General features: G+C 37.0%; 1 protein-coding gene across 7 annotated transcripts in view; it reads right to left on the reverse strand.

The window, feature by feature from the left end:
• Positions 1 to 6,516: 6,516 nt before the first annotated feature.
• METTL8 (methyltransferase 8, tRNA N3-cytidine) overlaps positions 6,517 to 26,968 on the reverse strand; it is a 30,478-nt gene continuing 10,026 nt past the window's right edge. Inside the window, exons 4-12 of one of the 7 annotated variants that reach the window (XM_075710291.1) lie at positions 24,728 to 24,819; positions 19,608 to 19,999; positions 18,966 to 19,015; positions 16,276 to 16,339; positions 15,805 to 15,944; positions 12,873 to 12,979; positions 12,706 to 12,771; positions 11,309 to 11,535; positions 8,225 to 8,303 (exon numbers count right to left, since the gene is read on the reverse strand). In XM_075710291.1, the coding sequence (XP_075566406.1) occupies positions 11,345 to 11,535; positions 12,706 to 12,771; positions 12,873 to 12,979; positions 15,805 to 15,944; positions 16,276 to 16,339; positions 18,966 to 19,015; positions 19,608 to 19,999; positions 24,728 to 24,819 (1,102 nt within the window). In that variant the 3' untranslated portion in view covers positions 8,225 to 8,303; positions 11,309 to 11,344. Of the gene's footprint in view, positions 6,636 to 8,224; positions 8,304 to 11,307; positions 11,543 to 12,705; positions 12,772 to 12,872; positions 13,000 to 15,804; positions 15,945 to 16,275; positions 16,340 to 18,965; positions 19,016 to 19,607; positions 20,000 to 24,727; positions 24,820 to 26,968 lie in introns of those variants that run through there. The other 6 variants (XM_075710292.1, XM_009486729.2, XM_075710294.1 and 3 more) reach the window with 6 other exon arrangements.

Raw genomic sequence — 26,968 nt, forward strand, 5'->3', positions numbered from 1 at the left:
TAACACCGTCTGTCTTAGTCTTACACCAGTTGGAAGGAAACTGATAAAATTGGTTTTGAGCTAGAAGCAAATAAAAACCACTCATTTCAAATTTTAACATAAGTTGCTAACTCGTTGTGGTTTTGTAACTCACACATGGCTGACTAACTTTTAAAACCTCAGACTTTGCATGTTTTAAGTTCTCATAGAAAACGAGGGCACAGTCTCATTTTGAAGCTCACGTCTTATAGTAAGGTAATGACTTTTTTTTTTTGACTAACCAATCAGCTGCACGTGAACTGCCACCGTACAAAAGCACTGCATGTTGGATGCAATGGCTACTACTTTGTCGCTTAACATAGCTGCAGGTTTTTTGCACCCTGTTAAGAAGTTCTGTTCCCAGCTGTTTCACCTACAAAAAACAGCTCTCGAAACACGCTGTGGGTACTCAGGATGAAAGTTTGCTACAAAGTTTATAGAAAAAACTATTTTCCCCTCGAAACTGTCTTTCCTCTGCTGCTATCCACTTGCTAGATATCCTTCCCTTAATTCAAAAATCAGCAAGAGTTTTGCCTACCTGGGCTGTAATCAATGTAAACGATGAAGCATTTGCTTCACTTAAAGCAGAGCCACGTACTGGCGTGCCCCTGGGCCATAGCTGGCCTGCCAGAAGAATACCCATCAGACTTCACAGCTCGTTCAAGGACTCACTTTCCTGGAAGACCTGGGTAGCCGGGTGGGGAGACGGCACCTATGCTGCACGTGCTCTGCAGCAGCAGATCTGCGCAGAGGGAACCAGGAGCGAGTCACGGCACCTCGGTGGTACCCAGCAGGTGCAATGGCTGAGGCTGCCCTGGCAGAGAGGCGCGTCACCACTGGCAGCAATGTACGCGCTTAGCCAAACTGACATAATTGTTGACCAGACAGGATTTCACCCTCCCCGACGCACATTTTCAGGTGGCGAAGCACTCAGCAAGCATTTCTTCAGCTAGGATCTATGCAGAAGGCACAGAATGCTGTCAAAATAAAACAGTGAACCACCAATGTAAAACCTCGCTTTTTTAAGAAGGAGCTTCTACTATATAATGCTGGATTATACAAATTTATCTACAGTGAAAGTGAAACGCCTTTTTGTAATTCTGATTCTGTCTCACAGCATTTTGCATGTCAGAGGTCCTGTTTTAGCAAAGTTCTCAAACAAACAAACCAAAGTGTGCAGAAGCTCATCAGAAATAAAAAAACCCCACCAACCCATGTACTGAATGTTGGTATAATATACTAACTGCAAAGTTAGTACAGATCTCTGATAATATTTATTCAAAGAACTGACAATTTCCAGGCAGACTCCCACAAACTCACACTCCTTACCCCCTGAACACAATAGCTAAAACCCAATTGAAGAGTCAAAATTCACCCCTTCTAAGGCTTAACCTAAGCTTCCTTCCTTAAGTTAGGTTGCTCTTCCGTTCCATCCCCCAAAATCTACCTGTTCCACCTTCTCTGCATACAGTGAGAGCACACAAGCTATCCTGAGAGAGTTTTGATGCTTAGCAGAGACTGAAACTTGCCACTCTTCCGTATTTCTTTTAACAATTTTTAAATTTTGATTAATTGTTTTTTGTTTGTCATAGGAGCTACGATTTTCAGGAGTACGTGTAATATAGGCACAGCTTTGGTTCTCGTACAAGCACTGTTAAGAATGAAATCATTCAGATCACCAAAGCTGCATACGAGTGTCCACTGTTCCCAGATTAGGGCTTTAAGTGTCCACCTCTATATTTAGAAACCTGAAACCAAATGGCCAACTTTCCTGATGACTCAGCACCCATACTGACTGCAGAAGAATGTGGATCCCCAGCAGGCCCCTTGTATAAAAGTGCTTAGAAAGTCCAAACATGAAAGTTATGGCTTATACACTTTTCCAGACCAAAAACTGAAAGTCCATTAATAACTTTTCTTTTACTTCTCATCCTATACTACCATTGGGTTTAGGAGGAACTTCTAAGGATACAACCTTTCTCTTTTACCTTATTAAATGCCTCTTTAAAGAATTTCTTTTTTCTCATGCCTGGACTTTTCGTTAATTGGATGCCGGCCAATTTCCATTTCTCTACCTCCCAGCCTGATGATGTTCTCTAAACTCTCATTTTAGTTTTATACACACACATACATGTATGTACGTACGTATATAATGTAAGCCCTTTAGGCTTCTCTTTGGCAATAACTGTTTTGTTGTGTTTTTAAAAAAAAAAAAATCAGGGAGCACTGAAATACTTGGCAGCACTCTCAGAGAGATAAAAAAGGTCGCTCTAGACGCCCCTGGGGAAAGTTTGCATGTTCATTGCTGATCTCGCCTAGTAAGCTGGGGATGAAAACCAAGAGGCCTGAAGCTGTCACTGTTCATGTAGTTACATGTGGAGATTTATGTTAAACTTTGTATTTATTCACTTTACGAATGCAAATAGTAATACTTAGATAATGTAAGTAATACCTAAGCAATACTTACATTCCACTTGGGAATCTCCAAAAGCTTTATTAACGTAAACCAGAAAGTAGGGTAGCTGGAAGCAAGAACGTGAAAATGAAGTATCACATGCACACAGTATATCTCTACTAAAAAAAATGCTTGTAACATAGCAGATAAAACTGTCCCATTCTTGATCTCACAGATGGCAGGAAAATCCACTGGAAACACCTGCAAACATTTGCCTACATTATGATCAACAATTTGTGGCTTTCAAAGAATGTTACTAAGTTTGTGTTCTTTTTTTAATCTGATGGACTGATTTAGGAAAAGGAGAATAAACAATTGTGAAAAAAATGGAAGCCCAAAGCATGTAAGTTTAAATTATACTGCTTTACTGGTATTTCCTTAGAAACACACAACAACATACAAAGTCTTTTGGTAATGGAATAACACAATTTCTATGAAATGTAAAATGATAGGAAAACATAAATACGCATTTTCAGTTCCTGACAATGCACTAAAAAAAGCCCTTTTTCCCCTTATTGTTTTTTTCAATCTTATCTTCACAAATTTTATTATTTTGGACTTCAAAGGACTGTTAAGTTTAAGAATAGGCATACTTTCTGACAGGTACTTTCTCAAGTATTTGAGAGAGAAACATAACAAAAATGAACATGTCTTAGGCATTTTATTGTAAATCACTTATCTTAATCAACCATGCTTATCTGGTTGGTTGTCAAGTTTCATAACACTACCCATTAGAGAATGTTGTAGGATAAAAAATTCTGAATATCCTACACTAAAATATAAACACAGATGTGTGAGCATCTTAAACCAAATTTCACCCCTCAAACAGTAGTGAAAAAAGCTGTTGGCTCTGTGCAATTGATTTTAAATTCAATTTTTTAAATTATTAATGTAGATGCTCTTACTGACAGAATATTTTTGTACTTCTATGTTTGCATTTTTATTTTTACAAGGAATATTAGGCACCAGTTAATCTGGATTCTAATTGCAAGCAGCTAGTCTATATCTTGAAGTGACTCCGTAGACTTTAAGAGTCTTCTGGACTTACATTGACATAAATGACATTGGGAATCTGGGTCAAAGATTCAAAGATTTTTTTCTTTCAGATTTAACCCTGAGGTCTTTTATTAACATTAATTGTTTCAAAGTTAAATAAATATTTACTGTTTCTGATACTCTGCCTTAAGCCAATTGATACAAGAAGAAAAGAGTGTGGTTTAGGAGTCTGTTAAATATATTAAGTGATGTAATAATACTTACATGCTTTGCAGACTGTGTGCCATGCAGTTTCCTTTTTCATCTGCTTTCATATGTTATTAAAGTAAGTACATGCAAAATAAAAAGAAACTAAAAACAAGGTTCTTGTTGATTATATTGATTCCTTGTAAACTTGAGTAAAATAAAACATACACTTATTGCCAGCGTGATTGTGTTCTTCTTTCTTTGTGTAAGCTAGCTCAGATTGTTTCCAATTTAAAAAATAGACCTTATTTCACAGTTTGGTAACTATCACCAAGTATTTATTCAACTCACTAATATTTGCTCTTGAATAACAGGATGAAATGTTTATCTAAAATAAGATTATGTGTGTGTGTGTCATAATTTTTATCTCAAAGCAAGTCATGCTCAGTGACAATCACAGCTTTGTCACACCATCTTTTATTAACACAAACATCTTTGGTTGTTAGGTCACAAAAATTTAAAAATTATTAAATGATTGATTTTGAACAGCATTGTGTATCATCTTTGGGTTTAGCTCAGCCCCCGTGTAAACACGCTTAGCACTGTAATTGAGAATTACACCCATTTATGCCAGGGTGTCTCTCTGTGAAATCTCAGCGCCATTCTAAAGACGCAGCTTCTTGCTACTGCTATTTTAATTTTAAGTAAACGCACATTTAACTACAGGCTGCACTGGTAGTTTGTGGGGATGGAGATTAAACCTGAAGTGAGTGCAGAAGATTCAACTCTGCTCCACTTCAGAGTAAAAACTGTTTCTCAGAGGGATTGTCACCCACATTCTGTGCAAGTGCTGGAGTGCAAACCTCCTCCTTGAAATGCCTCACACTGCCTTTTCACTTCTCCACCCACCACTCTTTCTCATCCTCTCACTGTTGAGTGTAACCAATGCCATTGGAAACTAAGCTGCCCGATTCCTCAGTATGACATCTGACTACTGTGCTTAATAGGGTATGTAGCAAACAGAGCCATTAAAAATGGCAAAGCTTTTCCTAGTGTAGAATAAAAGCCTGCTGGTAGGTCTGGATTCTCTAAGCCCATCTGCTAAATCCTACGCTGCGCAACAACCTTTATTCAAGTTCGAAGATGCAGCTCCTCCATTTAAAGAGCACTTGTTATTTGGGAGGAAATGCAGGCTAGAGTGTGCCTGACACTAAAGAAAGAAAAAATGAATGTTGGCTCTGCAGTGAAACCCTCCGATACAGCCAGTCTGACCCAAGCATAATTAATCAATTGTATGCTCTTTTAGCAAACCAATTGCTTTCATTCTTTGGCTTTTGGCTTGTCCAAACACCAATTTACAGTGATGTTGTCATAAGTGACAGGAAAGTGTGGCAAGACTGATGTCTCTCTCCCTCTCTCTCAGGCACTGCACTGAATTTGTCATGCTATATAAAATACTAACTGTTGTATGATTGCTACAGGACTACATGTTGTGATGCCAATTAGTATGTTCTCTTTTTTCCTACTTTTTTGCCCTCTGTCATTTCTTAATTCAGTAAACTGTGCCTACCAGATCCATTTTTTTATTCAGGTTTATTCTCCATCTCTACTGCTGAGCAGTATCAGGATCTCACAAAAGGTAATGAGAAAGGTTGTAGGATTCTTGGGGTTTTTTTATTGGAGGCATTTTAAAATCTTAAACAGCAAATATACGTATTTTCCCTTTCACACATATAAAAATAAAAATGGAAAAATCTAATATAACCCATTTTTGGTAACTCACCAATCTTTTAGCCTTGTGAACACTGTGATCCCTTGTATTTTTATAGGCATGCTGTATATACTTATCAATGTAGGTTTGTTGTCTGCCAACTTGACTAATTTACCTTGCTTTTTGTATCGTGTAAGGGGATAAACTAGACCTTCTAAATACTAAAACATAATGTTATATGCCACCCTCACATTGTCTATCATTCATTTCCCTAACCTGCCTTCATATGAAGTTTTTTCATGTCTCTAGGAATTTTCACCATCTATTTCTACTGCATCTTTTTTTCTAGCTGAACAGGACACACTACACAGAAGACTATACACTGGATTTATGCAGTAGCTCTAGGAGCATTCTATTTTTACATCACATTTATAACTACATAGCATTCTATTTTTACATAATATTTATAAATTTTAACATTTTAGTTGTTTTTACAACTAGTAGCATATACAAAGTCTGTGTTTTTAATGAACTTAACAGTTCATTTAGTATCAATACACAGGAATGCTCAGATTATTTTTTGAGCATTTATTAAATTGTATAGGTCATCAGTGGGTTTTAGCCATCATTAAACTAATTCACTTGCTTTCTTAATCTTTCATGTTCCCGTCAAAACTGTAGTAACCGGATCAATAAAACATCCTCTGAAAATGGGACTATCTTGTTGCTAACTCCTTTTTCACAGTAACAATTGACAAGATACCTTTGGCTAACATTAAGTATACAAAGCTTCGTAACACAACTATTAGGTTTAATATTCTTGATGATTTATGTTATACCTGAAATAACCTAAATTTTCAGCCTCTTGGAGGAGTGATCCTCTGCAACCATGAGAGTGTTTGAAAATAATAAACATATTCATTCTCTAAACTGTTGTAATCCCAGATAAAGTCTAAAGATTATTCTGCTATTTTCCTCTTAAGTTGTATTTCTAGTTTATACAAACTCATTTAAGTTCTGCTGAACAGATGCAAGTATAACAGAAACTGAGGTTGGGAGGCACTTCAAGGTGATAATCTGCAGATATGGTCTTGATTTAAATGGGACAACATCAGAACATATGGAGTAAATTTAATTGTCCTACCTTGATTGAACACAATCATGATGCAGACGCTTCTGTTATTCTTTTGTATTTGCCTCCCAGGAGGTTAGGAGTGTAGCTTCTGTCACTATAGAGTTCTACTTGAAAGAAGGTAAAAACATTGTTCCCTAAGGGAAAAGAAAAAGCAGGTGTATCATAAACCTGCCTGCACTGTTGCAAACATGTGCGTAGCACATATAAACTATAACAAATGAAACATTCCATCTTTGTAATAAATGGAAATACATTGTGCACATATGGATGAAAGACAAAGCCTATAATATTCTGCTAAGATGTGAAAATACAGTACCACTTGGGAGAAAAACACTTTGAAGATAGGTCTTCCCACCTCTAATCCTTACCCTAATTTCTTGTTTACCCAGGTTTCACCTGATTTCTGGGACAGATCAGTCCCCTTTTTCCTCTTGCCTCCTTCCTCCATTTCATTTCATATGTTTCTAGGCCCAATGTCCTCACCCTGCCACATTGTCTCCTGTTATATACCTTCTCCCTATATGGTGTCCATGGCGTTCTGTTCCTCAGTTCCCTGTTCAGTTCTGCATCTCATTCTTCTTGGTCAGTCCATCCAAGCTTCCTTCTTACCCCAGTTCCTAGAGGAAACATTCACTCCTCTTGTGCCTTTGAGCTGCATCTTCATCTTCCTCCCCTCCTGCCTGTATGGCTCTTGCTTTCAAATCAGGCAAGTTCTTTTAGTTGCTCGGTACTAGCAAAGGGTGGAGGATGGTCACTGGACAGAGAAGTCCCCTTCTCAGCTTAAAGCCCAGTGACCTATATGTTATACCTATATGACCTATATGACTGGACCAGCAGGTACAACAAAGAACCTGCTAAGATGCCCATGGCAACCCCTATAGTTCTTACTGACTATATACCAACTGTAACTGCGTTTAACAGACTTAGACTTGTCCAATTTCTGGCTGATTCTCAAGAGGAGGGCAACTGCCACATAACTGATGTAAAAAACCCCTCATGACAAATCTCTCTTCCAAACGTGGAGAGAAGTTTACAGACACTGAAAGGCAAAGTGACTTGTATTATTAACAATAGCAATGTTTAATATTTTTATAATATGTATATATGGTTTATTTCCAAGGTTGCTCAACCACCCATGATGAAGACACTCTGTGAAGAAAAAATGGTTTCTGTATGAACTGTCTATTATCACTGCCATTACAAACAGCATACCCTAAGGTATATTTGGCTTAAAATAATTTAAAAATACAGCCAATACCACTATATTAATTTAGCATCTATACAATTCATTGCATTCACAGAAAAAGGAAAAGCAATCTGTTCTGTACAGAAGGAAGTCTTCGATCCTAGAAATAACCCAGCCAGCAAACTTTACTGCAAATGTTTGTGTACATAGCTCCTGTGGAAACTGCTTAATTGTCTACTATGCACAGGAAAAAGGGGAAATGAGGCATATGTCAACAGATCAAAGAGCACACCGGAGCAGTGAATAAAGATCACACCACAAATCAAAATGAAGTAGCAAAATTTATGTTAAGTGATTTTCACTGGTGTTTAATACAAATTTCAGGATGGTTTGTTACAAATTTTTAGTCATTATTAAACAGCAGAATCTGCAGATGAGCTGAGTCACAAGCAAAAGGCAAGCAAAAGACAAAACAGAAACAGTAGTTTCCAATACAAGGAACTTTTCTCTAGTGTCATTGGAGTTCCTGCTGTCTCGTCATCTGCCCTGCATTTTGGTTGTCCTCTTCAGATTCAGTGGATTTGTAGATATGGCACAAGCACCCGCCTTGGTTTTGCTGGAAAAAAACCCAACATTTTTTATATGAGTTAATTGTTATTGACTACATACTTCAGAATTAGCATAGGAAAAAAGGTTGGTCACTTTCTTTATAGCTGTCTTGTACTTGCTTAAAAACTAAGCAAGGCCTAAAACAGTAAGTACCATTCTCATGTATCCCTGTACATAAATGTAATGTTACCACCAGTGGAGATGGGCAAAAAGTACACACTATTGATAAAGCAAGCCAAAGCCAATGAAGCCAAAGCTTAATTCTGACAAGATTATTTTTCTCTAATTGCCATTTGTATACATTCACAAGTCTGCTTTACCAGCATAGGAAATCATGCTGAACCCCCCCAAAAAATTTGGAATTAACAATTAAAATGTTTAGTATTTATATAATGTGTATTTCTATAAATTTATATAATCAGAGATTTCAGGTACATATCTGATTAAAGAAGTAACTTCAGATTTCAAAAGTGAAGCTTACAGCTTTTTTCTATACTGGGCACACTTTGTTTGCAATACCCTAATTTTTCTTTCCCCCAGAAATTAATTAACAATAACCCATTTTAAACTGCATTTCCTATACAGTTGTCTGTGTCTCTTTTCTTTCTTTTATTTCAGTAGTTCTACTCGCCTTTCTTTTACCAATATTGTAATATTAGTTTTCACAACTAATACAGATAATTTTAAAGTATTTTAAAAACATATCCTTGATTAAGCTTTTTGAAAACTGAAATGTCACGAAGACAAAATACAACTCAGATTCAAAAGTTCTTAATCGTGAATAATGTCTTTGTCTATTTCCCCTTCTATCAATCTTACAACTGTTCAGACTAGTTACAGTTTACTTTACAGTGGATATTCTACACTTACAAATAGTAGCTGATCTTAGTACTCCTAAAACAGGCACCATTATTCTAAAAGAGGCAGCCAATACTTACACTGCAAGGTGTGGAAGAGAAACAGCCAATTTTGCTCAAGGCCTTACCAGAATTCAGGGTTTGGTTTCTTCTGATCTCACATTTTTGTTAAACTAACAACATAGCATATTAAAATCTTGCCAGAATCAACATATCAGTGTGAGAGCCAAAGCAAACATTTTATTAGCCTCCACACATGGAAAATCTACATCACACACATGAATAAGACTGCATGACGCTCAAGAGCTTATTATCACCATCACCCCCTGGAAAATTCTACAACTGAAAATGCTTTGTACTAGACTAAGAGCTATGCATACTCAGAAGTCACGATTAATAGCACAGGGTAGCAACTTAATTAAAATATAAGCAGATATTTATTTGCATTTCCCATGCAGATGCTACAGTCTCTTAAGACTTAGGGCTTGAAGAAACACAGCTATGTTTTAACCTTTGATTTATACCACAAGAGTTTTATTGCAGGTTACAATAATGGCATTGCTAACCAAATCTTCCTAAGCCATTTAATTCATAAAACAGTATCTTACTCTAATGGGAGTTTAGAAGACATCAGAAATGCAGGATCAGATCCTACCTTCAAAGACCCCTTATTGCACCTCATTCTTGAAGCAGATCTGGGTTTATGGAAATTAAGCAGGTCCCACATCTTGTCAAAGGGGATGAAGATACTTAGCATCTGAATTTAGGTATTTTTTTTTTCCTAGAAGACAACCAGTTCTACTTAGCTTAGCAGCTAACAACTTGCAAAAAAATGGGTTGTCAGCTGTGACATGCTTACCCTTCAGACTAAAACAAAAGCAAGAAAAGAGACTTTGAGAATGTCAGTATATTAATGGCACTCAAAACTGCATGCATGTTATAGATTACATGCATTCCATATCCTTGTTGAAGTAAGAGATTTATTTCATTAATTCACCTGTTTCTTGTCCTCTCCTCCTTGTGGCTAAGTCATTGAAAAGTTACATTTAAATAGCAGAACTGGCATCTTTAAATACTAGCTCAACAGCATCAGTATCACACTCTGCATCTGAAAACGGTGTTTGCATTTTGGTTTTCTTCTTAAAAGCACTTGATGTACTAGTGTAGTCCTGACCTTTTACTGTCTCTCCACAGGGTCAACACAAAAACATTTTGTCTTTTTCTAAAACTCAAGCCCTGAGAAAGCAACCGCTCTCTGTAAACAACAAAAATATCTCAGCTGCCACGTAGATCGCCATTTTAGTGTGATTACATTACCCCATAACAATCTTAATAAAATGTACTCTGGACTACTCTTTTTGCTCCTCCCTCTAGCGTATCTGACGTATCATAAAAATAATGCTTTTATTTATCCAGGCAAATGTTAACCATTTGGTTTCAGCACTGTTTTGGCGTTTTGGTAATTCTTTTCTACATGATGTTCAGTTTGCAACCTACGGCACTTTAAATATAACGTGTCACTAAGCTGTTACAGAAACTTGAGTTTGGCATGTTTCTGATGAGCATGTAGATGGAAAGTGGAGACTTCAGAGGAATAAGTCAGTCACAGTGAAGGATGCCTACCACTGACTAATCTGATACCTATGCACATCACATGCAGTTAGTATGAAATGATAATTTACATGCAAATCAGAAAGAGATTTTGTCTTTGTTATTTATGCACCAAGAAATTTCCCCCTCAAAGAGGAAATACAGTTGCAAGACACACAGTGGTTAAAAGAGACAAGACTCAGAAATTAACATAGCACAGCTTGTAGTGATAGTGAGAACAGATATTCAGTTTCTCTAAATCTCTGAAACATTTATGCTTCAGTCTAAAACTTTTTACATATTGTGAATTTCAATAGGAACAAGATACATGCTTATACTTATTGACTATTCATATTCAAGGAAGTAAAATAGTGCCTGGTCACAGTTATTAATAGATTAATGCATATCCCTTTATTGCATATAAAGCAGAAGTCAGAAATGCTCCCCCCCGCCCCCCGATCATTTTCACACACATACATTTACAAAAAAATGAGGGAAAGGTTTTCAGTTCAATATATTTTTCCTTTTCAGTGGCTAACACAAGATTTATAAGAAACATACGTACTCAAATTTGCTACAGTTTCTGGAGTTCATGGTACAATTATCTATAAGGGTGCTTTTCAGTGGTTTCTTCAGGATTATTCAGAGATAGCAGCAATGGTTTTTGGAACTTGCTTTGTATCCAAACTCGCTGCATTTTGACTTTTTTCTTCCTGTTTACTTGTAATCGCCGATCAACTAAATTCTGTACTTCAGTTAATCCAGCCAAGTTGAACATGTTCCATACCTCACCTATTTTCTCACATGAAGAATTATTGCAATTAAAAAAAAGACATTTGTAGAATGTAGTAATTAACAACCTGCAGTTCAACCAAAGATGGAACTAAATCTGTTTTGTGATTTGAAACATCAAGGAAACTGTCTGTAAGAAGTCTTTTGTTAGAAATTCATTTTCACAGCTCTCGATTTATATTACAGTAAAAAAATGTTATGTTGAGGCCCAAACCACATTGGTTATTACTCATGGCATTCATAGATCCCCTTTCTTCAGATGGTTCAGTATGCCAGAGTTGAGGAAAACAAATGCATGCCATTTGGTCACCGTTCACATATTATCGAGATAAAGCTATTTCACCTGCCAAATGGCAATCCACACATTTATGCCAACATCATTAGCTCCTTCTTGTCAGTCACCACTGGAAAACTTTAAGCTTCTTTGTCATGAGTAAGCACAAAACAAGGCATTTAAAAACTGAGAAGGCTCTTTGAATTCAAGTGATTTCCCATACATGTCCCAGATCCTCCTCACTTCTATGGGATAAATCCTGATCCGTCTCTATTGCTTACAATCTAGGTTGCACAGGGGAAAAAGGAAAAAAAAATAAAGTTTTGTGATGTACACTTTTACAATTTCCAGTAGCTGGGCTCAAGTATACCAGTCTAAGCTGACTGCCAAGAGAACCAAGTGAGTGGACGGGCAAAGAGCAATAGTATCCATAATCAGGAATTTAAGTTTAGCTTCTGCAGAAAGAGCAGCCTCACAGCTCAGATTCACCAACACAGCAGAACAAAATTTCAGTGCACTGCTACCAACTGTCCTTCCAAGCATGTTTATTTCAATTTTAAGAAAGAAATCAAGTACATCTTAAATAACAGAATTTGAGCATACCATTAGACACAAGATGCTTAAGACAAAGAGAAATTTCCAGTGATGTCTGCAAGCAATCTTGCAGGGCCCCAGATGCAACAAGCATACACATAAAGGGAATTATTTTCTTAAAACAGTTAGCTTTGGGCTTTGTAAAAGCAGAGAATTTAGGAAAAAAAAAAACCAAAACAACCCACCCCACCCCACCCCCCCAATAAAATCTTCTTTAAATTTCTGTTGTAAGATGAGCTTTTATAACCCAAATCATCTTGAGAGGCACTCAACCCTTTCTATAAAACTATACCATTTCATACCTTTAGTAAAGAAATATACTCTGGTTCCATCTCCTCGTACATAAAAATTTTCTGATAAGCAATGACCTAAGAAAGTAGAGCAGTAATGAAAAAGGACGTCACCTTTTTTTTTTTTTCCCCAAAAGAGTTAAAATGAACAGCAAACTACAAAAGCATTCAGGAATTACCTTTTTTAAAACGAAGCTGAGCTGTATCGTATCTTCCATAGTCTCGAAATAACAACATTCCTCCAGGTTTCAGTAGCTTAGCCAACCTATTTACAACCCCTTGCATCCTTAGAAAATAGATGGGATACTGGTGAAATTTGCAAACATAACGGTTTTTTTCTAGGTGCTTAGAATATACACAGATTTCCCAAAACTACAGAGAGAAGATGTGTCTATATTTACTATAAAAAGGCCAGGCACTAGTGAACAGGAAGAACTCTATGAAAAAGGCTCTAAGCCAAAAATTTAAAAGGAACTGTAAGAGAATACAAATTGGAGAGAGAAAAGGAGCCCCTTTCCTTCACTTCAACAGAATCTCAAGGATGGATTAAAACACAGTTTTTGAGTATATGGGTCAGGCAGATATGTGACAAACAATGAATGAACAGTTAGCTTTGTGCATTGGTGAGCTAGACTGAACTTTCTTGCTGTACGTAGCAAAATCAAGGGCCAGGAAGACAGACAAAAACTGACATTATTTCTTTATGGACGTACTGATCATACACACAAAATCAGTATCTCCACACCTAGTGGCTGAGGATAGAAAGAAGAATCTGAGTAGTACCTCAGGAGAGGAATCTGGCAGAACTCCATCTGCAGATACTGCTAGTTAGAGGAGGAAAGTCTGCACCCTGCAAAATGCTGACAAGTTTTTGAATCTTGGTGGTATCTAGCATCAGCTCTTCCTTATCAAGATTACACCAGCCTGCTGTATGTATGATAGGCGTAAGCACCATGCACAGTACTCTTTCCCCTGCACTAGACCAGAGCATCTTCATTCTCACTAAAGAGAGTAAGTCCTACTTAACTATACAAATCATCATACCATTACTGTGTACCAAGACAACATCCTTACACCATCCCTGTCTCTCAAGGTGGCCTTACCCCCTTGCCCCAGGAATGTCAGAACTCAAGCACTAATGCAATTTGGTCCTTATGCAACAGCAGTGCATGCATCTTACCTTGATTTTTAAGGGACAGAATTAGGAGGTAGTTCAGCAGAAAATAATATACTATCTCCAAACAAACAAGAACAAAAAGCAGCATGCACTTTTTAAGCATGGAATTGCCTTAGAGGAAGCCAAGTGCTTTAAAAATTGTCCCCTCTGCTCATGCTCAACACAGGCAACCAAGTGTGCTGCCACAGACAGAAAAGACAGCACCACCTAAGAATAAGAGACTGCTCAAGACAGGTAGCTGTGCACACAATTACAGACTTTGCCTACATAAACATAAGTTTTGTGCACATAGAAAAAAAATGTACATGCACAAAAAGTGAAAGTGCTTTGAAAAATCTCATCCCGTAGGACTAGACCACGTTAATTGTATAGCTTGAAGAAAGTTTACTACCTTTCAAATCTGCAGCCAACTTTTAGAGGGGCCTTCTAGCAGAATTGAAGTGTGTTAAAAATGGGGTACAAGAGTAGCAATTATCAAAAACTAAACAGCCTGAAGAGAAATCACTAAGTAACAATTGTGCCAAATACAAATGTGTCCCTCTCGTGATATTTTCCAGTTCTTCAAAGTACATAAGTTCTTCATCATCATTCTCTTTGTTTTCTTTTTCATTTCCCACTTCGAAAGTTTCCAAAAAAAAATCTATATTGAGCAAGATGAATCTGGATTACATTTGCCTTTATGCAGTCATTTTAATTCTACAAGATGACAGTAATGAGTAACAAATCTTTGGAAAGTGGGTCTTACAACACAGATAATTACACATAAGTCTTTATGTGTGTATACACATACACACAAAAACATCCATGTCAGCCTTTAGGTGCTGACATGGGAAGATTAAAAAAAAAAAAAAAAAAAGACAATCACATTCTCAAATGACTGATAGGAAGAGATCCACAGAAATTCTGACAGAACATCTGATTACTGCTTCTACAGGCAAAGCGGTTGAATGAATGTGTCTCTATTGTCCACTTTCTTCCTGGCAGCATCACCACAGTTACAGAGATCTGAAATCTACTGCTTGAATTTTTTTTGAAATCTGGACCCAGACTTTGCATGACTCATGAGCTCATCTCTGAACAAACAGGAAGGAGCAATATCCTATATGGGAAAGACTTTTCTGTAAAGCTAATCATTAATAACTTAGGCCGGGAAACAGTTCTCAGACTTAAGCAAATACGGTTCTGTTTGCCAAGCCCATTTTAATGACATTCTTAAAGTAATAAATATATTACCACACATACAGCATGTATTTCCCTTCATGTGATCTAGTTAAAGGCAGAGTCAAGGAGTTTAACTTACATGCCCTCTTTTGCATTTTTCCCATTAAAAAAGGGGCATTTTCACAATCAGCCAGCCTTAACAGTCATAAAGTTTGGTTTACTAAACACTGAGAGGCATTATTAACAAGGCTAACAGCACTCAACATAACACTAGGCATGAAAATTAGATCAAGTTTTCTTAATCCAAACAAGTTACAAAATTCTGGATGAATTTTGGTTTTAAAGGTCTGCGTGTAAGCATTTGTGTTTGGCTAAACCAGCAACCTAAGTCTTTATCAACATACTGGAAGTTGTTAAATCATCAATGTTGGTTTTGATCACTAAAAATAATTTTCGTTCCAGAAGAACAGCGGTCTGTTTTTTTTTAATTTGTAATTTTCTTGAATCACTGTCACTTATAATAGGGATGTATTTAGTTACAATATACCCCTTGTATTTTGATGGAGACAGGAGGCTCACTAATGAATTAGCCTGACCAGCTTTTCTCTTGAAGCCTGAAAATGGGAAACAGCATTTAAAATACCTTGGTTTATATATATTGTAGCTTACTAAATAATAAATTAAAGATTCATCATCTTCTTTTGCTATTCTTGAAAAACTCCAGTGATAAAAGAGATTTAACCCATTTGCTTTCCCCTTTAGTCTTCATTTACCTGTCAGGATGAATAGTAGAGAGCACAAAGACAAGGAGAATGACATCCAGGATCTCATCTGGAAAAGGATAGGGTAAAGCAGCATCACACACATCATGAACAAAGGCAGAACACCAGGTTGAATTGTAGGACGAATGTGACTGTCAGGAAAAAGATGAAAAGAGGCATAGAGAGAACAGTAGTAGTTAATACGTTTACTGTGACTCAAGAAACTTTTTTCTTCAATTATTCAGCATTGTAAAACATCTCATATAAAAGCCTATTCTGTCTGGTATCTTACTCAAGCTGAGAAGCAAGCTCACTGATCATATTCATTCCTCTCTGCATAGAGTAAGACTTTGTTCTTTGGAATATTGAAAACTTCAGTTAAAAGTTGTCAAAGCCATCACATTCTTTTTCATGAAGACGGCTTCCTGGCAGCCTCCTGAATTACAGGCTTATAAGGTACTCTAAAGCAAGCATATGAATTACCTTTACCAGCTCCACTGCTCCTGAAGCAAAATCACAACAGTATAGAAAGGTTCCAGGTATATTGCTAGGAAAACAAAACCAACATCAGTTAAAAAATTATTATTGTAGAAGATTAAAGTCTACATCAGTGTTCATGGAACTACAGAGGGCCCTTTGGGGTTCTCCACAGGTTCAATCAAGCATGCCTTATTGATGCCTAGCACATGGAAAGCCACACAGATTGTAATGAACCAATAGGGCAGACAAATTCATAAGAATACCAACAGGCAGTTAGTATAAAAAGGAGAATTATAGCCTTGTCAGAGAGGAAGTGAAAAGGAAAAGAAAGAAGGTCACAGAGGGCTGTCAGGATTGATGACAATGTCGTGGTGTTATATTACATAAATGCACATTAATAGGTCACATTTTCTTACAACAGGACTGTATTAGCCCAGGTATGCAGTTTAATTAGCAATACGATTTGGGCAGGGGTGGGGTGTTGCAAAAGTCATCCACAGTTCTGTAGAGGTTTGGGTTCCCATGTGCCACCTTGCCGTGCTTTTGATTAGATTAAGCAGTATTGGTTGCTTCCCTCCATTATCCCCTTTGTGTTGGGAGCCAAGAAGAATAAGAATTTCCTGTAGCACTGTTTTGCCTTCCCTTCCCATCCAAGACTAAGCCAGCTGCAAATTTCCTCATACCATTCATCAGATACTAGTAACTCTAGGGAGAAATTTTTTTCACCTCCAAAAAATTCATTTAAGAGAAACTGAGCAAGCCCCTCAAAACCTACTGAGGGATGACCTCATGGTCAACTCATGATCGATTATCTCTCTTAAAAATTATTTGAGATTTTGGACAGATGGTTTCTTTAGAAAGGAAATCAATAAACTCTGGCAGTGCCTGTAAGATCTTACACTATACACAGCTGAGTTAGTGACCTGTCTCTGAGTGCTCAACAGGAGAACCCTTGTGGAACAAAATATAGTCCTTGTTGCTGAGCAAAACTTTTATCAGCTCTGTGCCCACCGTAACAGTTGATGAATTTAGATATTTATCATGGACAAGGACAAGCAGCCAGGCTTTGGACCCAGCCAGCCCCTTGGGAAAGAAAGTTTGCAGAAAGTATAGAATCATAGAATGCTTTGGGTTGGAAGGGACCTTGAGAGATCATCGAGCCCAACCCCGCTGCAGTAAGCAGGGATTGAACCTGTGAACTTGGCATTATTAGCACCATGTTCTAACCAACTGAGCTAACCCGGCTGGTCAAGGTTAAGATGATGACCTAATTGACTTGTTAGGACATTATTTCAATGTTTTTAGAGCAGAATAGGAGCTATGTGGAAAGTCAACTTAAAGACACGTCTTGATCTGGATGGTGATTTCATGATGCACTGTATTAAAAAGCAGTAACTTAAATTTCAAGGGGGGCAGGGGGAAGCGGTTTAAAAGTTACATTACAAACCTAAGTGGAAATTTTTTTTGTAGTCAGGGTACATTCATACTTGACACTGGCTTCTTTTTATATGCATACAAAAGGCAATTATTATATTATTAAAGTCAGAGTAAAACCAACTGTGCTATAAAGCCAGGCCTGCTAAGAGATAAGAGATGTTTCCATCAGGTCATATACAAGACAAAGTGTGAGTTGTTCAAATGTACCAACCAATGTGATTGACTGAAGGATATGCATAAGAATAGCGATCTCAGGGAAAAATACCTAACGAGTAGATTCTTAATTATCAGAAATGCCAACCGATGACTAATGCCTCCTGTGAGGAAAACACAAAAGTTTGGCTCATCGTTTTTAATACAGCCACCTGATATCTTTTCCCTATATAGCATTGCTTTCTAAACTTCTCATATGAAACAGGGCTCCCCTTTCATTATGGGCTGTCTAAAGCAAAGCATTTGTTGTGGGATGAAGATGCACTGCTTACACTAATAGGTTTCATGCATGACCCTGGTGCATCACTCGATTCCTCCTGCTCTCTGTTTCCACATCTGCAAAATTGAGTATTTTTGTATAGTGGTGATGCTAGCAATCAGAATTCATTTATAGAATAACAAACTGTGCCGTACTCAGGCTCTTGGAGGCATGAATACAAAGAAATCTCTTTCAACCCTTGATACATACTCAACCTTTCCAATAAAACCTTCCTGCCTACGTGGAAGAGAGGACATGCTGTTGTGACAGCTTTTGCTAAAACCGGAAGCAAAGTGGATTAAGATGTTCCAAGGAATTAAGTAATGCAATACAGGACTTGTGTCCTCCTTGACACTAAACTCTGAAGCAATATGACAAAGCGTACCAGCCAAATTCAGAAATAATACAACTTCTTACCAGTATGTCACATGCCATTATCTACTGTCTCCGATTCTGACCTTTTGAAGAGATATCTGGTAGTTTTATGGTGACATACAAAACAAGAGAATATTTCACCTGCCTGAGATTAACTACAAGAAATCAGTCTGAATGCACCTGAAGACAAACCTTGTCAGCAAATATGGTCTGCCCAAGACTAGGGTTGACCAGTAGGAGGAGTATCTTGTACTGATGGCATTATCTGTGGTCTGCAAGCAGTAAGACTTTCAGAGCTGTAAAACAGTCCACTCAACACTTCCTGCAGCACTGGTCTAGCACCAACATTTGAAGAAAATGAAGAAGATGAGAATAGAACTTTCCTATTTGAAAATCCAGCACTACATACCATAGAACTTTCAAAATAGGAAAGACACTGTTTCCAGCACCACAACCAACCTAAAATCAGACAAGAAACAAAAAGTTAAAATAAATGAGCAAATAAAACCTCGTATTGTTTTACTTTTGTCTTAAATTAATTGGTAGGTAGGATCCGTTAGACTTGAAGGTATGTTGGACAGAAAAGGTATAAACGGCTCATACCACAATTCTCAAATCACTTCTATGATCATGTTTCTTCTCAATGTCTTTCTAAAGTTAAGAGAGAACCCATCTCTTAAACTGCATAGGAAAATGCAATTTTCTTGTCCAATTTCACCATTTGGCAAGAATGCATCAAGTACTTGCACTTTAAGACAGAGCACTTTAAAAACAAAGCACTTTAAGACATAACTTTCCTCAGGAAATTAGAAACCCAACTTCCAGTGAAAATGGAATCTGACAATCTAGCCCTAAATTCTGATTTGGGAGAAACTTTAAAGGGAGAAAAAAGCCCAGATCCTAGGTTTCTCTGAAAGTTTCTGCTATAAATAGAATTTGATGTACTACATTCAAATGTTTACTTTCCTGATACTTACTAAGTGTCTTTATCAGGCTTTTGAGCAATTAAGTGGAGTTCTATATGATGGATAGAACATTTGCAGTGCATTACCTCTAATATTCTGTAAGTGGCATCACTACCAGGGAAGGATTCTAGCCTGCCAAGTTCTTCTCCACAGTTTTTACCATGAGGATTGTTAGTAAGATATTTTGCTTGGTTTTTATTATATACATATCCTTGTACAGAAGTAGAACCACCTCCATAATTTTTCTTCCAATATTTTTCACCTTCCTCAAACATTTCATTTTTGTGTGAAAAACTGTTGGTACTATTTATTTTTGTGTGTTCTGAAGATCTTTCTTCTGGTTTCAACTCTTCTCTCCTTTTTTCTGGAAGAATTTCTGGAAACTCTAGAAAGAGCCAATTGCGATCCTTGAAAAAGTTATTTTTATGAGTCTTGTAAAATTCATTCCAATATTTACTGGCTTTTCTCTCATATTTATCTGAAATTAAAACAAAACAAAAACTTTGTGAATATGAGCTTAGCTACAAAATACTGTAAAGCAACATGGAATTTGGACCCCAAATTTACAGTTTAAAAATCCCTAGTTTCCCACATTGTACACATTTAAATAAAAACATATGGATTTTGGGTCTTACCTTACTGTGCTCAAAATAACTCCCGCATGGGTTTAATTAGATTTTATCACTTAGGATGGGGCAGACAGGCTTTCTGCATCATCTTTTTTTTTTTTTTTTAAATGCAGTGACATAATAGAACAGCATCACTAAAATAAGTCTCTCAGACAAGGTTTCATGTCTCAAATTATAAAAGCAATGTATCTTTCCAATTAAATGTTCTCCATGTTTTTCCTGTTTAAGAAATACTAAACTGAAATTAATTTCATGATTTATGAAACTCTGTGAACAACTAACTGCAAATCTGTTGGTAGCTAGTCATCTCTCTCAAAAAAAAAAATCAATTAGAAATCCAGTACTGTGAACTGGAATGATAAATGCTACTGCATAGCCAGTAGACAGTAATTCACTCTTAACCATTCAACAATGCGGTTTTGACAGAAAATAACAATACAGTCAGAAGCAACATACTGGCTTTCTTACTTTCAAAACACTTCAGACAGTCTTACAATAGACTCTGTGTTAACTCTTTGTGTTAACTTCTAATTCACAAAACATTCTAACTAAATGTTAGAATGTCAAAGAATGGGACTGGAAGGGATTTCACCCAGTCAGGGAATTCACACCCCTTCTCCACAGAAATTTGTCCAACTTGTTCTTAAAATACCACCTTTCATATAGGTTTGACAACTTTCTTCAGTAATATATTACAGTCCTTCACCATCTGCACAGTTAGAAACCTTTTCCACTACCTAACCTGAAATTTCCTCATTGCAATTTAAGTCCAGTAATTCTTGTCCCATTAACCAAGCAGATAAAGCAAAGATTAGTCACTTCTCTTTGCAACACCTATTTACTTATTTGAAGTCTTTTACTATGTCTCTCATAAACAATTGCTCTTCTAGACTGTCTAAACCTAACTCTTCTTTTTTTCCACAGAAGTCATGATCTTTAGACTTCTGATCATTTTAATTTTTCTTCTCTAGATTCTCTCCAATTGATTTACTACTTTTTGGTGCTGTATTCTGGTAAAGGCATTATCAACGCAGAACAAAAGGAATATTTTACAAGGCTTACGGGCTCTAATCCTGTTTCTAACTCCCAGCTGGCCATTTTGCAACAGCATGACACTGCTGATTCAGCTAGTGATTCACCACAACCCTCAGATCTTCTGCAAAATGACTACCTAGCCAATTGTTCCAGAACCTAGTATTTTTTTCAAGGAATTATTCTGCATTTATTTTTAGCCAATTTATATCTTTCAGATCCCTTTTTTCCACCGTTTGTCCAGATCTTTCTGAATCCTAATCCCATCCTTCACCATACTTGAAACATCTCTTCACTTAATATCATCTGCAAGTCTCCCATTTCCTGAGGTCACTAATGAAAATACCAAGCAGAACTGGACACAGAACAAAACACTTCTCTGCCCAGCACAGTCTTCCATTCTGAAGGGATCTCTCTAGGCATTCATTCACCCAAAAGCAGTTTCATTAGCTCTCGCTTGCCTAACTTGCTTATGAAAATGTCAAGTAAAGCAAGTCAGAAGCCTGACTAAGGATAAATTTCAGGACGTCTGCTGTTTTTTCCTTATCCCCAGAGCTTGTAACCTTCTCCAAGAAGGAAATTGGCTTGATTTTATGTGATTTATTCTTGAAAAATACTTGTTGGCCAGTATTCATCTCCTTTGTTCTTCCAAACCCAGTGTCTGCAAGCTCTGGATTATCTCGTCCAGTATTTTTCCAGGAATTGAAACTAATTGTCTGACTCTTCTCTTTTCCCACCTCCCTTTTTAAAAAAGTAAATATTCTCTTTTCTGCTTTCCCAGTCATCCATGTACTCTGTTGATGTACTTTGTAATCTGTTCTTTCTCAGTATGAGAACAAGATCTTTCCTCCTTCTCGCTAGCACTAATAGTGCTAGCCACTGGACTGCAGCTAACCCTTTCAAAGGAAGGCTGATAAAAAGATAAGAATTACAGCTTTTTCAATGTCTCTTTTGTTGATGGTTTTCCCTTCCTCATCCCTCCTAAGTACCAAACCAAATCTTTTTCTTGTTTTTTCCCCTCATTCCCAACACATTTACAGAATTGTTTGTTACCCTTGACATCTCTTGCTAAGTGTACATTATGTAATGTGTCGCCTTTTTTGTTTTGTCCCTACTCACTTACACTGACCCATTAATTCTTTTAATATAAATGCACAGAGTAAATATATGGTGCATTTCTCCTACTACTCTCATTCAAATCTTAACATACTATTTCCTAAATTGCTACAGCTTTCGAGAGATAAACAAGGCTGAGAATTATCATTAGAGGCACAGACAGGCAGTGGGAAGTGGCAAGGAGGTGGCAGAATGCCTTGTCCTAGAAATCTGCATAATTTTTAAAATTTAACATTTAATATATCCAATTGTATTATTAAAGGGCAAGACCCAGCCATGCAGAGTAATTGTACAGACTTGTTTTATAATGTTAAGTGCAGAGTTGATTGAGGTCATATATACCAGATTTCAATAGTGTAAGTCGCACATTCATAGACGGCTCAGCTTCAGTATAAAATACACACTTTCTACTCAAAAGGTTCTTAAATCATTATCACCCCTTGTCATAGTCACTACTTTTCTACAAGTCTGCTCAGAGCCCTTGTACTTAAATTCCTATGAAGTTTTCCAGATTTCAGAATTGAAGGAAAGCAATTGCTAAGTCAGCCTTTCAAATTGTATTAGTATGGTATTACATAGGTTCAAGTGAAAGAACACTTTACTTTCCATTCTTTCACTGGTCACTCCAGCACCACTACGTAATAACCATGCATGCAGTATTATTATCAATTTTTTGTTTCATTTTGTATATTTAAGTAGTCTGACTACTAAATTTTCCAAAGCATGTAAAAATGACAAAACTAATAAACGCATAACTTTGAGACAAAAAAAATCCCTTAGTCAATTGATTTTTCTCCTTAACAGAATCTTTCAACACTAGCAGGCATGCCTGAGAAGAAACTGGACGTGCTAATAAGTAAATCAAATTCCTAAAGGTAGTACCATGAGTACATTCAGTTTAACTTCTCTTGTTTTAATGAGGCTCACCAGAACTATTCTGTTTTAGTGATGTAATAGTAGTGTTGAAATCGGTCTTGTCTTTTCCCCCTTACTGTAGTTTCCAAGGCCCCAAAATAACCTGCTCATTAGCTTTGGTCTAGTTCATTGTTTACACAAATAGGCCAAAATGTACTTCTACTTGCAGAATGAAGCTGAAGCTTTCTGAAGGAACACTATCAGCAATGCTCACCTATTCAAGTTCTAAACAGAGGGGCATTCATAGGAAATGTCCTTGGATTCTTGTATTTCTTGGCAATAGGCAAATGCCTGATTATTCCATTTCTCACCAGCGCAAACTAAGTTCTAACTGATTGTAGATGAAAAATGAAAGGTTCCATGAGCCGTATGGTTACACAGCTTACTTTTCAATTATGAGCTCTTTTTCAACCGAATTAAAATATTAGATGTCATTTTTGAAAAACAAACATTGTACTCCTGTATTTAGATAAAGAATGCGAGCGGTAACAGAAAAGGGCAGGATGACAATCCCAGAGCATTCAAAGTGATGAAGGACACACAGTCCAAAACATATTCATGGGTAATTCAAATAAACTCCAACATGTGCCCTAGTTACATCAATGAAACTGAGCACAGGATCATAATGACACTATCTAATTTGACAGGTTCAAGACATGCTAAGTAAACTGAGGCCCAGGACATCCAAGTAATTGTTTTCAGAATCTCTTTCTAACAAAGGAACAAATTAAGAATCCAGTCTTCTATGTTACTATCAAGTTGATACTCCAGCTTTAGCATACGTAACTATCCTAGAGTTTAGTCTAGGGTTTAGTTTGCCAGTTTGAACCTTGAGCTATCATTCTTCAGAAACACAGAACATATTAAGTTTCCCTTCTGAAGAGAGGCACGAAATTCCTTAATCATTTACAGAGCAGACTCTGCATGATGTATTGGAACACCTTCCACACAAAGTGAACACACTGCTTCCTGAAGCACTCCCAGCTCAGCCTAACCAAGGCAGAAAGCTGGGACCAGCTGGGACCAGTGCAACTTTCATGGCACTTAACTGAAATATGGTGCAATGTACAAACGCTAGTTCTCTAAACAGTCCACAAATCATTAAAAAGTATTTGAATACTGTACATGGGAACTTTCATCCCCAGCACCCCAGCCAGCTGCAAATTCATTCCCTTTGATGAAGTAACAGTCCTGTGTAGTAGGAGTTTTATACTGAAGAACTGCAAAAGGAGACAGAACTTGGAACTGCACCATAGTGATGTACTTGTTTTACATAGAACCTATTGCCCAACCCAAATGCAAAGTTGCTCAAATAAGTAACTGAATTGCTAGAAAAACACGCTTTGAGACAATCTTTTGAGGCAACAAAGGAGGAAAAAAAAAAAAGCCAACCAACAAATTTAGACAAGACAATGTAGAAATAAAAAGAGTTCTCCTGGATTTTAAAGCATCTTTAAATGCTTTAATAAATAGTATTAAAATAGGATTTTTTTTAGCCATTATGAATTTTTTACCTTGGTCTTCCCATTGGACTTTCACAAGTGAGTTCTCTGCCACTTTTTCCTTGGCATTCTCCTCTTCTTCTTGTGACCACTGCATGTGGTCCCTGAAAAAGGCAGTTGAAGAACCAGCCTTTAAATAATAAATTATTTTCCATAATCTTTTTTCCCAGGGAAAACAGTCACAAATTAGCTACACTGTCTCAAATACATTTTCTGTTTGAGTGCAAGCAAATGACCACAAGAAGACTGACAGTTAAAAACTAAGTTTCAGTGTATGATAGATAAAAATTAATTACTAGTTAGGTAAAACTCAAGTGATTAAGAAAAATCTTCCAACTGCAAAGAGGCTGAAGTAGTACGCATTTTTTTTTCTTAACAACAGGATTAACATATATCTTGTAAATTGAGTGCGTTTATAAGAATGTATTTTGAGTGTCCCATTAGAATTGTGTTTAGCTAGATATAATAATAGACCTATCAACACACACTCTGATGCAAGAAACTTCTCACATTACTCATGTTTATGATGAGGAACAAAGGCCATTTAGCAAAGGAATCCGTTGTTCCTGAAACAGGGAGCACAATCCACCTATTCAAGTGGAACAGGTGGAATTGATGAACAGGATTTTACTTATTTGGGGAATACAGACAGGACATTTTTAAAAAAAAAAAAAAAAAAATGGAGACATTCCTAAGAAAAGAAAGCAGTGCTGCAATGGTTCCAGAGTCTATGCTATCTATATTTGTGTAAAGTGCTTCACTAAATGTTACATTAATCCATTAAATGGTCACAAAACCAAGCCCAGATCTGACCCTGATGACTAAACTGCCTTCCCTGTAGATTCTGTTTGGATCAGGCCACAATGGGGAGGGGCCAAAAATGTGCTGCTGGCAGCATTTAAAAGCAAATCAGCTGTCCCTCCAAATCATCCAGTCTGAACAGTTTTAGAAATCAAATTAAATTAGATAATATAATTCAAGTAATCTATTGATCCTAATCCTACAGAAATCAATTAACTGAAAGGCTATGAGTAAAATTCCATTGGTTACTATGGGAAAAGGAACAAGGTGCCAACTTGAAAAGAGTTGCTTGTCTCTAAAAGCTAACAAGCATCTTCCTGTTTCATGCCTGGTGACATATAGGTAATTTAATTCTTAGACCTTCACTGTTCCTCTTTTGTTAATTGTGGGAGACTAACTGGTATGTATTTGTCTGCTTGCCTCAGACTTGATTTCCGCATCTCTACTGAAATATTTCTCATTATTGTCCTCAGCAGGTTGCCTCTCCCCTTCCTGTATTTGTTCGTATACCGAATGTTCCTGTGCAAGTGTTCAAGGCTCTGACAGACATGCTGTAGTAGAATAAAACTGAATGACCGAAGCATTACTAGGCAGCCATCCTCTTGGAAAGACTTGCTTCCCTCACTGCTATCACCATTTTTGACCTTGCCTATTCTAGCAAGCTGAAGCCAAGGACTATTCAGATGGCAATAATACACAGTCAGCCCTTCTGATCAATTTTAATCCATCATTGTGTGTCTGTCGGAGCCCTTAAGGACTCTACACACAATACTATAGGTGCCTAAAGTCCTCCATCTTCATCAACAACTTTTTTTCTTTTTGTCCCTCCTTGGAAATTCATAAAGCTGAAAAATGGCTCTTTCTTCTAAACTTCTATATGGAAGACCCCAAACAACAGGACTGCAGCAGCACTTCTTGATCAAAATTTGCAAATTATTTACATAGTTTGGATGCTTCAAATTGGGCAGCTCCTTCAGCAATAGAAGCTGGCAGGAACACAGAATACAGAAGAATTCTAAGCACGGAAGTGTTTAAATACAGAAGTGTTTTAAGCTGAATATTGACACCAGCAAAGGAAGCTATCCATTTTAACCACACCAGGAACTGTTAACACGAGTAGGCCTGACATGAGATCATGCAATGCTACTTTTAGTTCAGCTTATTCAACTTAGCCCTTTTCCATTAACTTGTTTGCTAACACAGGGTTTAATTATCTCTGAAAACTAACATGTGAAAACTATGCCAATTACTAACCTGAATAGAAGCAGACATTTTTTTCTCCAATGTTTAGCATCATTCATTACTTCTCTCTCAAAGTGACAGAAAAGCACCACAGCAAATATCTAAAGCATTAGTTCCCAAATTTAATTTGCTTAGTATTCCTAGCAGCAATGGTAGCAGCTCTTGGCTCCCTGCCAATTCACACAGGCAAAAAGAAGGATGCCACTTTAT

Source organism: Pelecanus crispus, chromosome 5 (assembly GCF_030463565.1).
Source record: "Pelecanus crispus isolate bPelCri1 chromosome 5, bPelCri1.pri, whole genome shotgun sequence".
In the NCBI taxonomy this organism is placed as follows: Eukaryota; Metazoa; Chordata; class Aves; order Pelecaniformes; family Pelecanidae; genus Pelecanus; species Pelecanus crispus.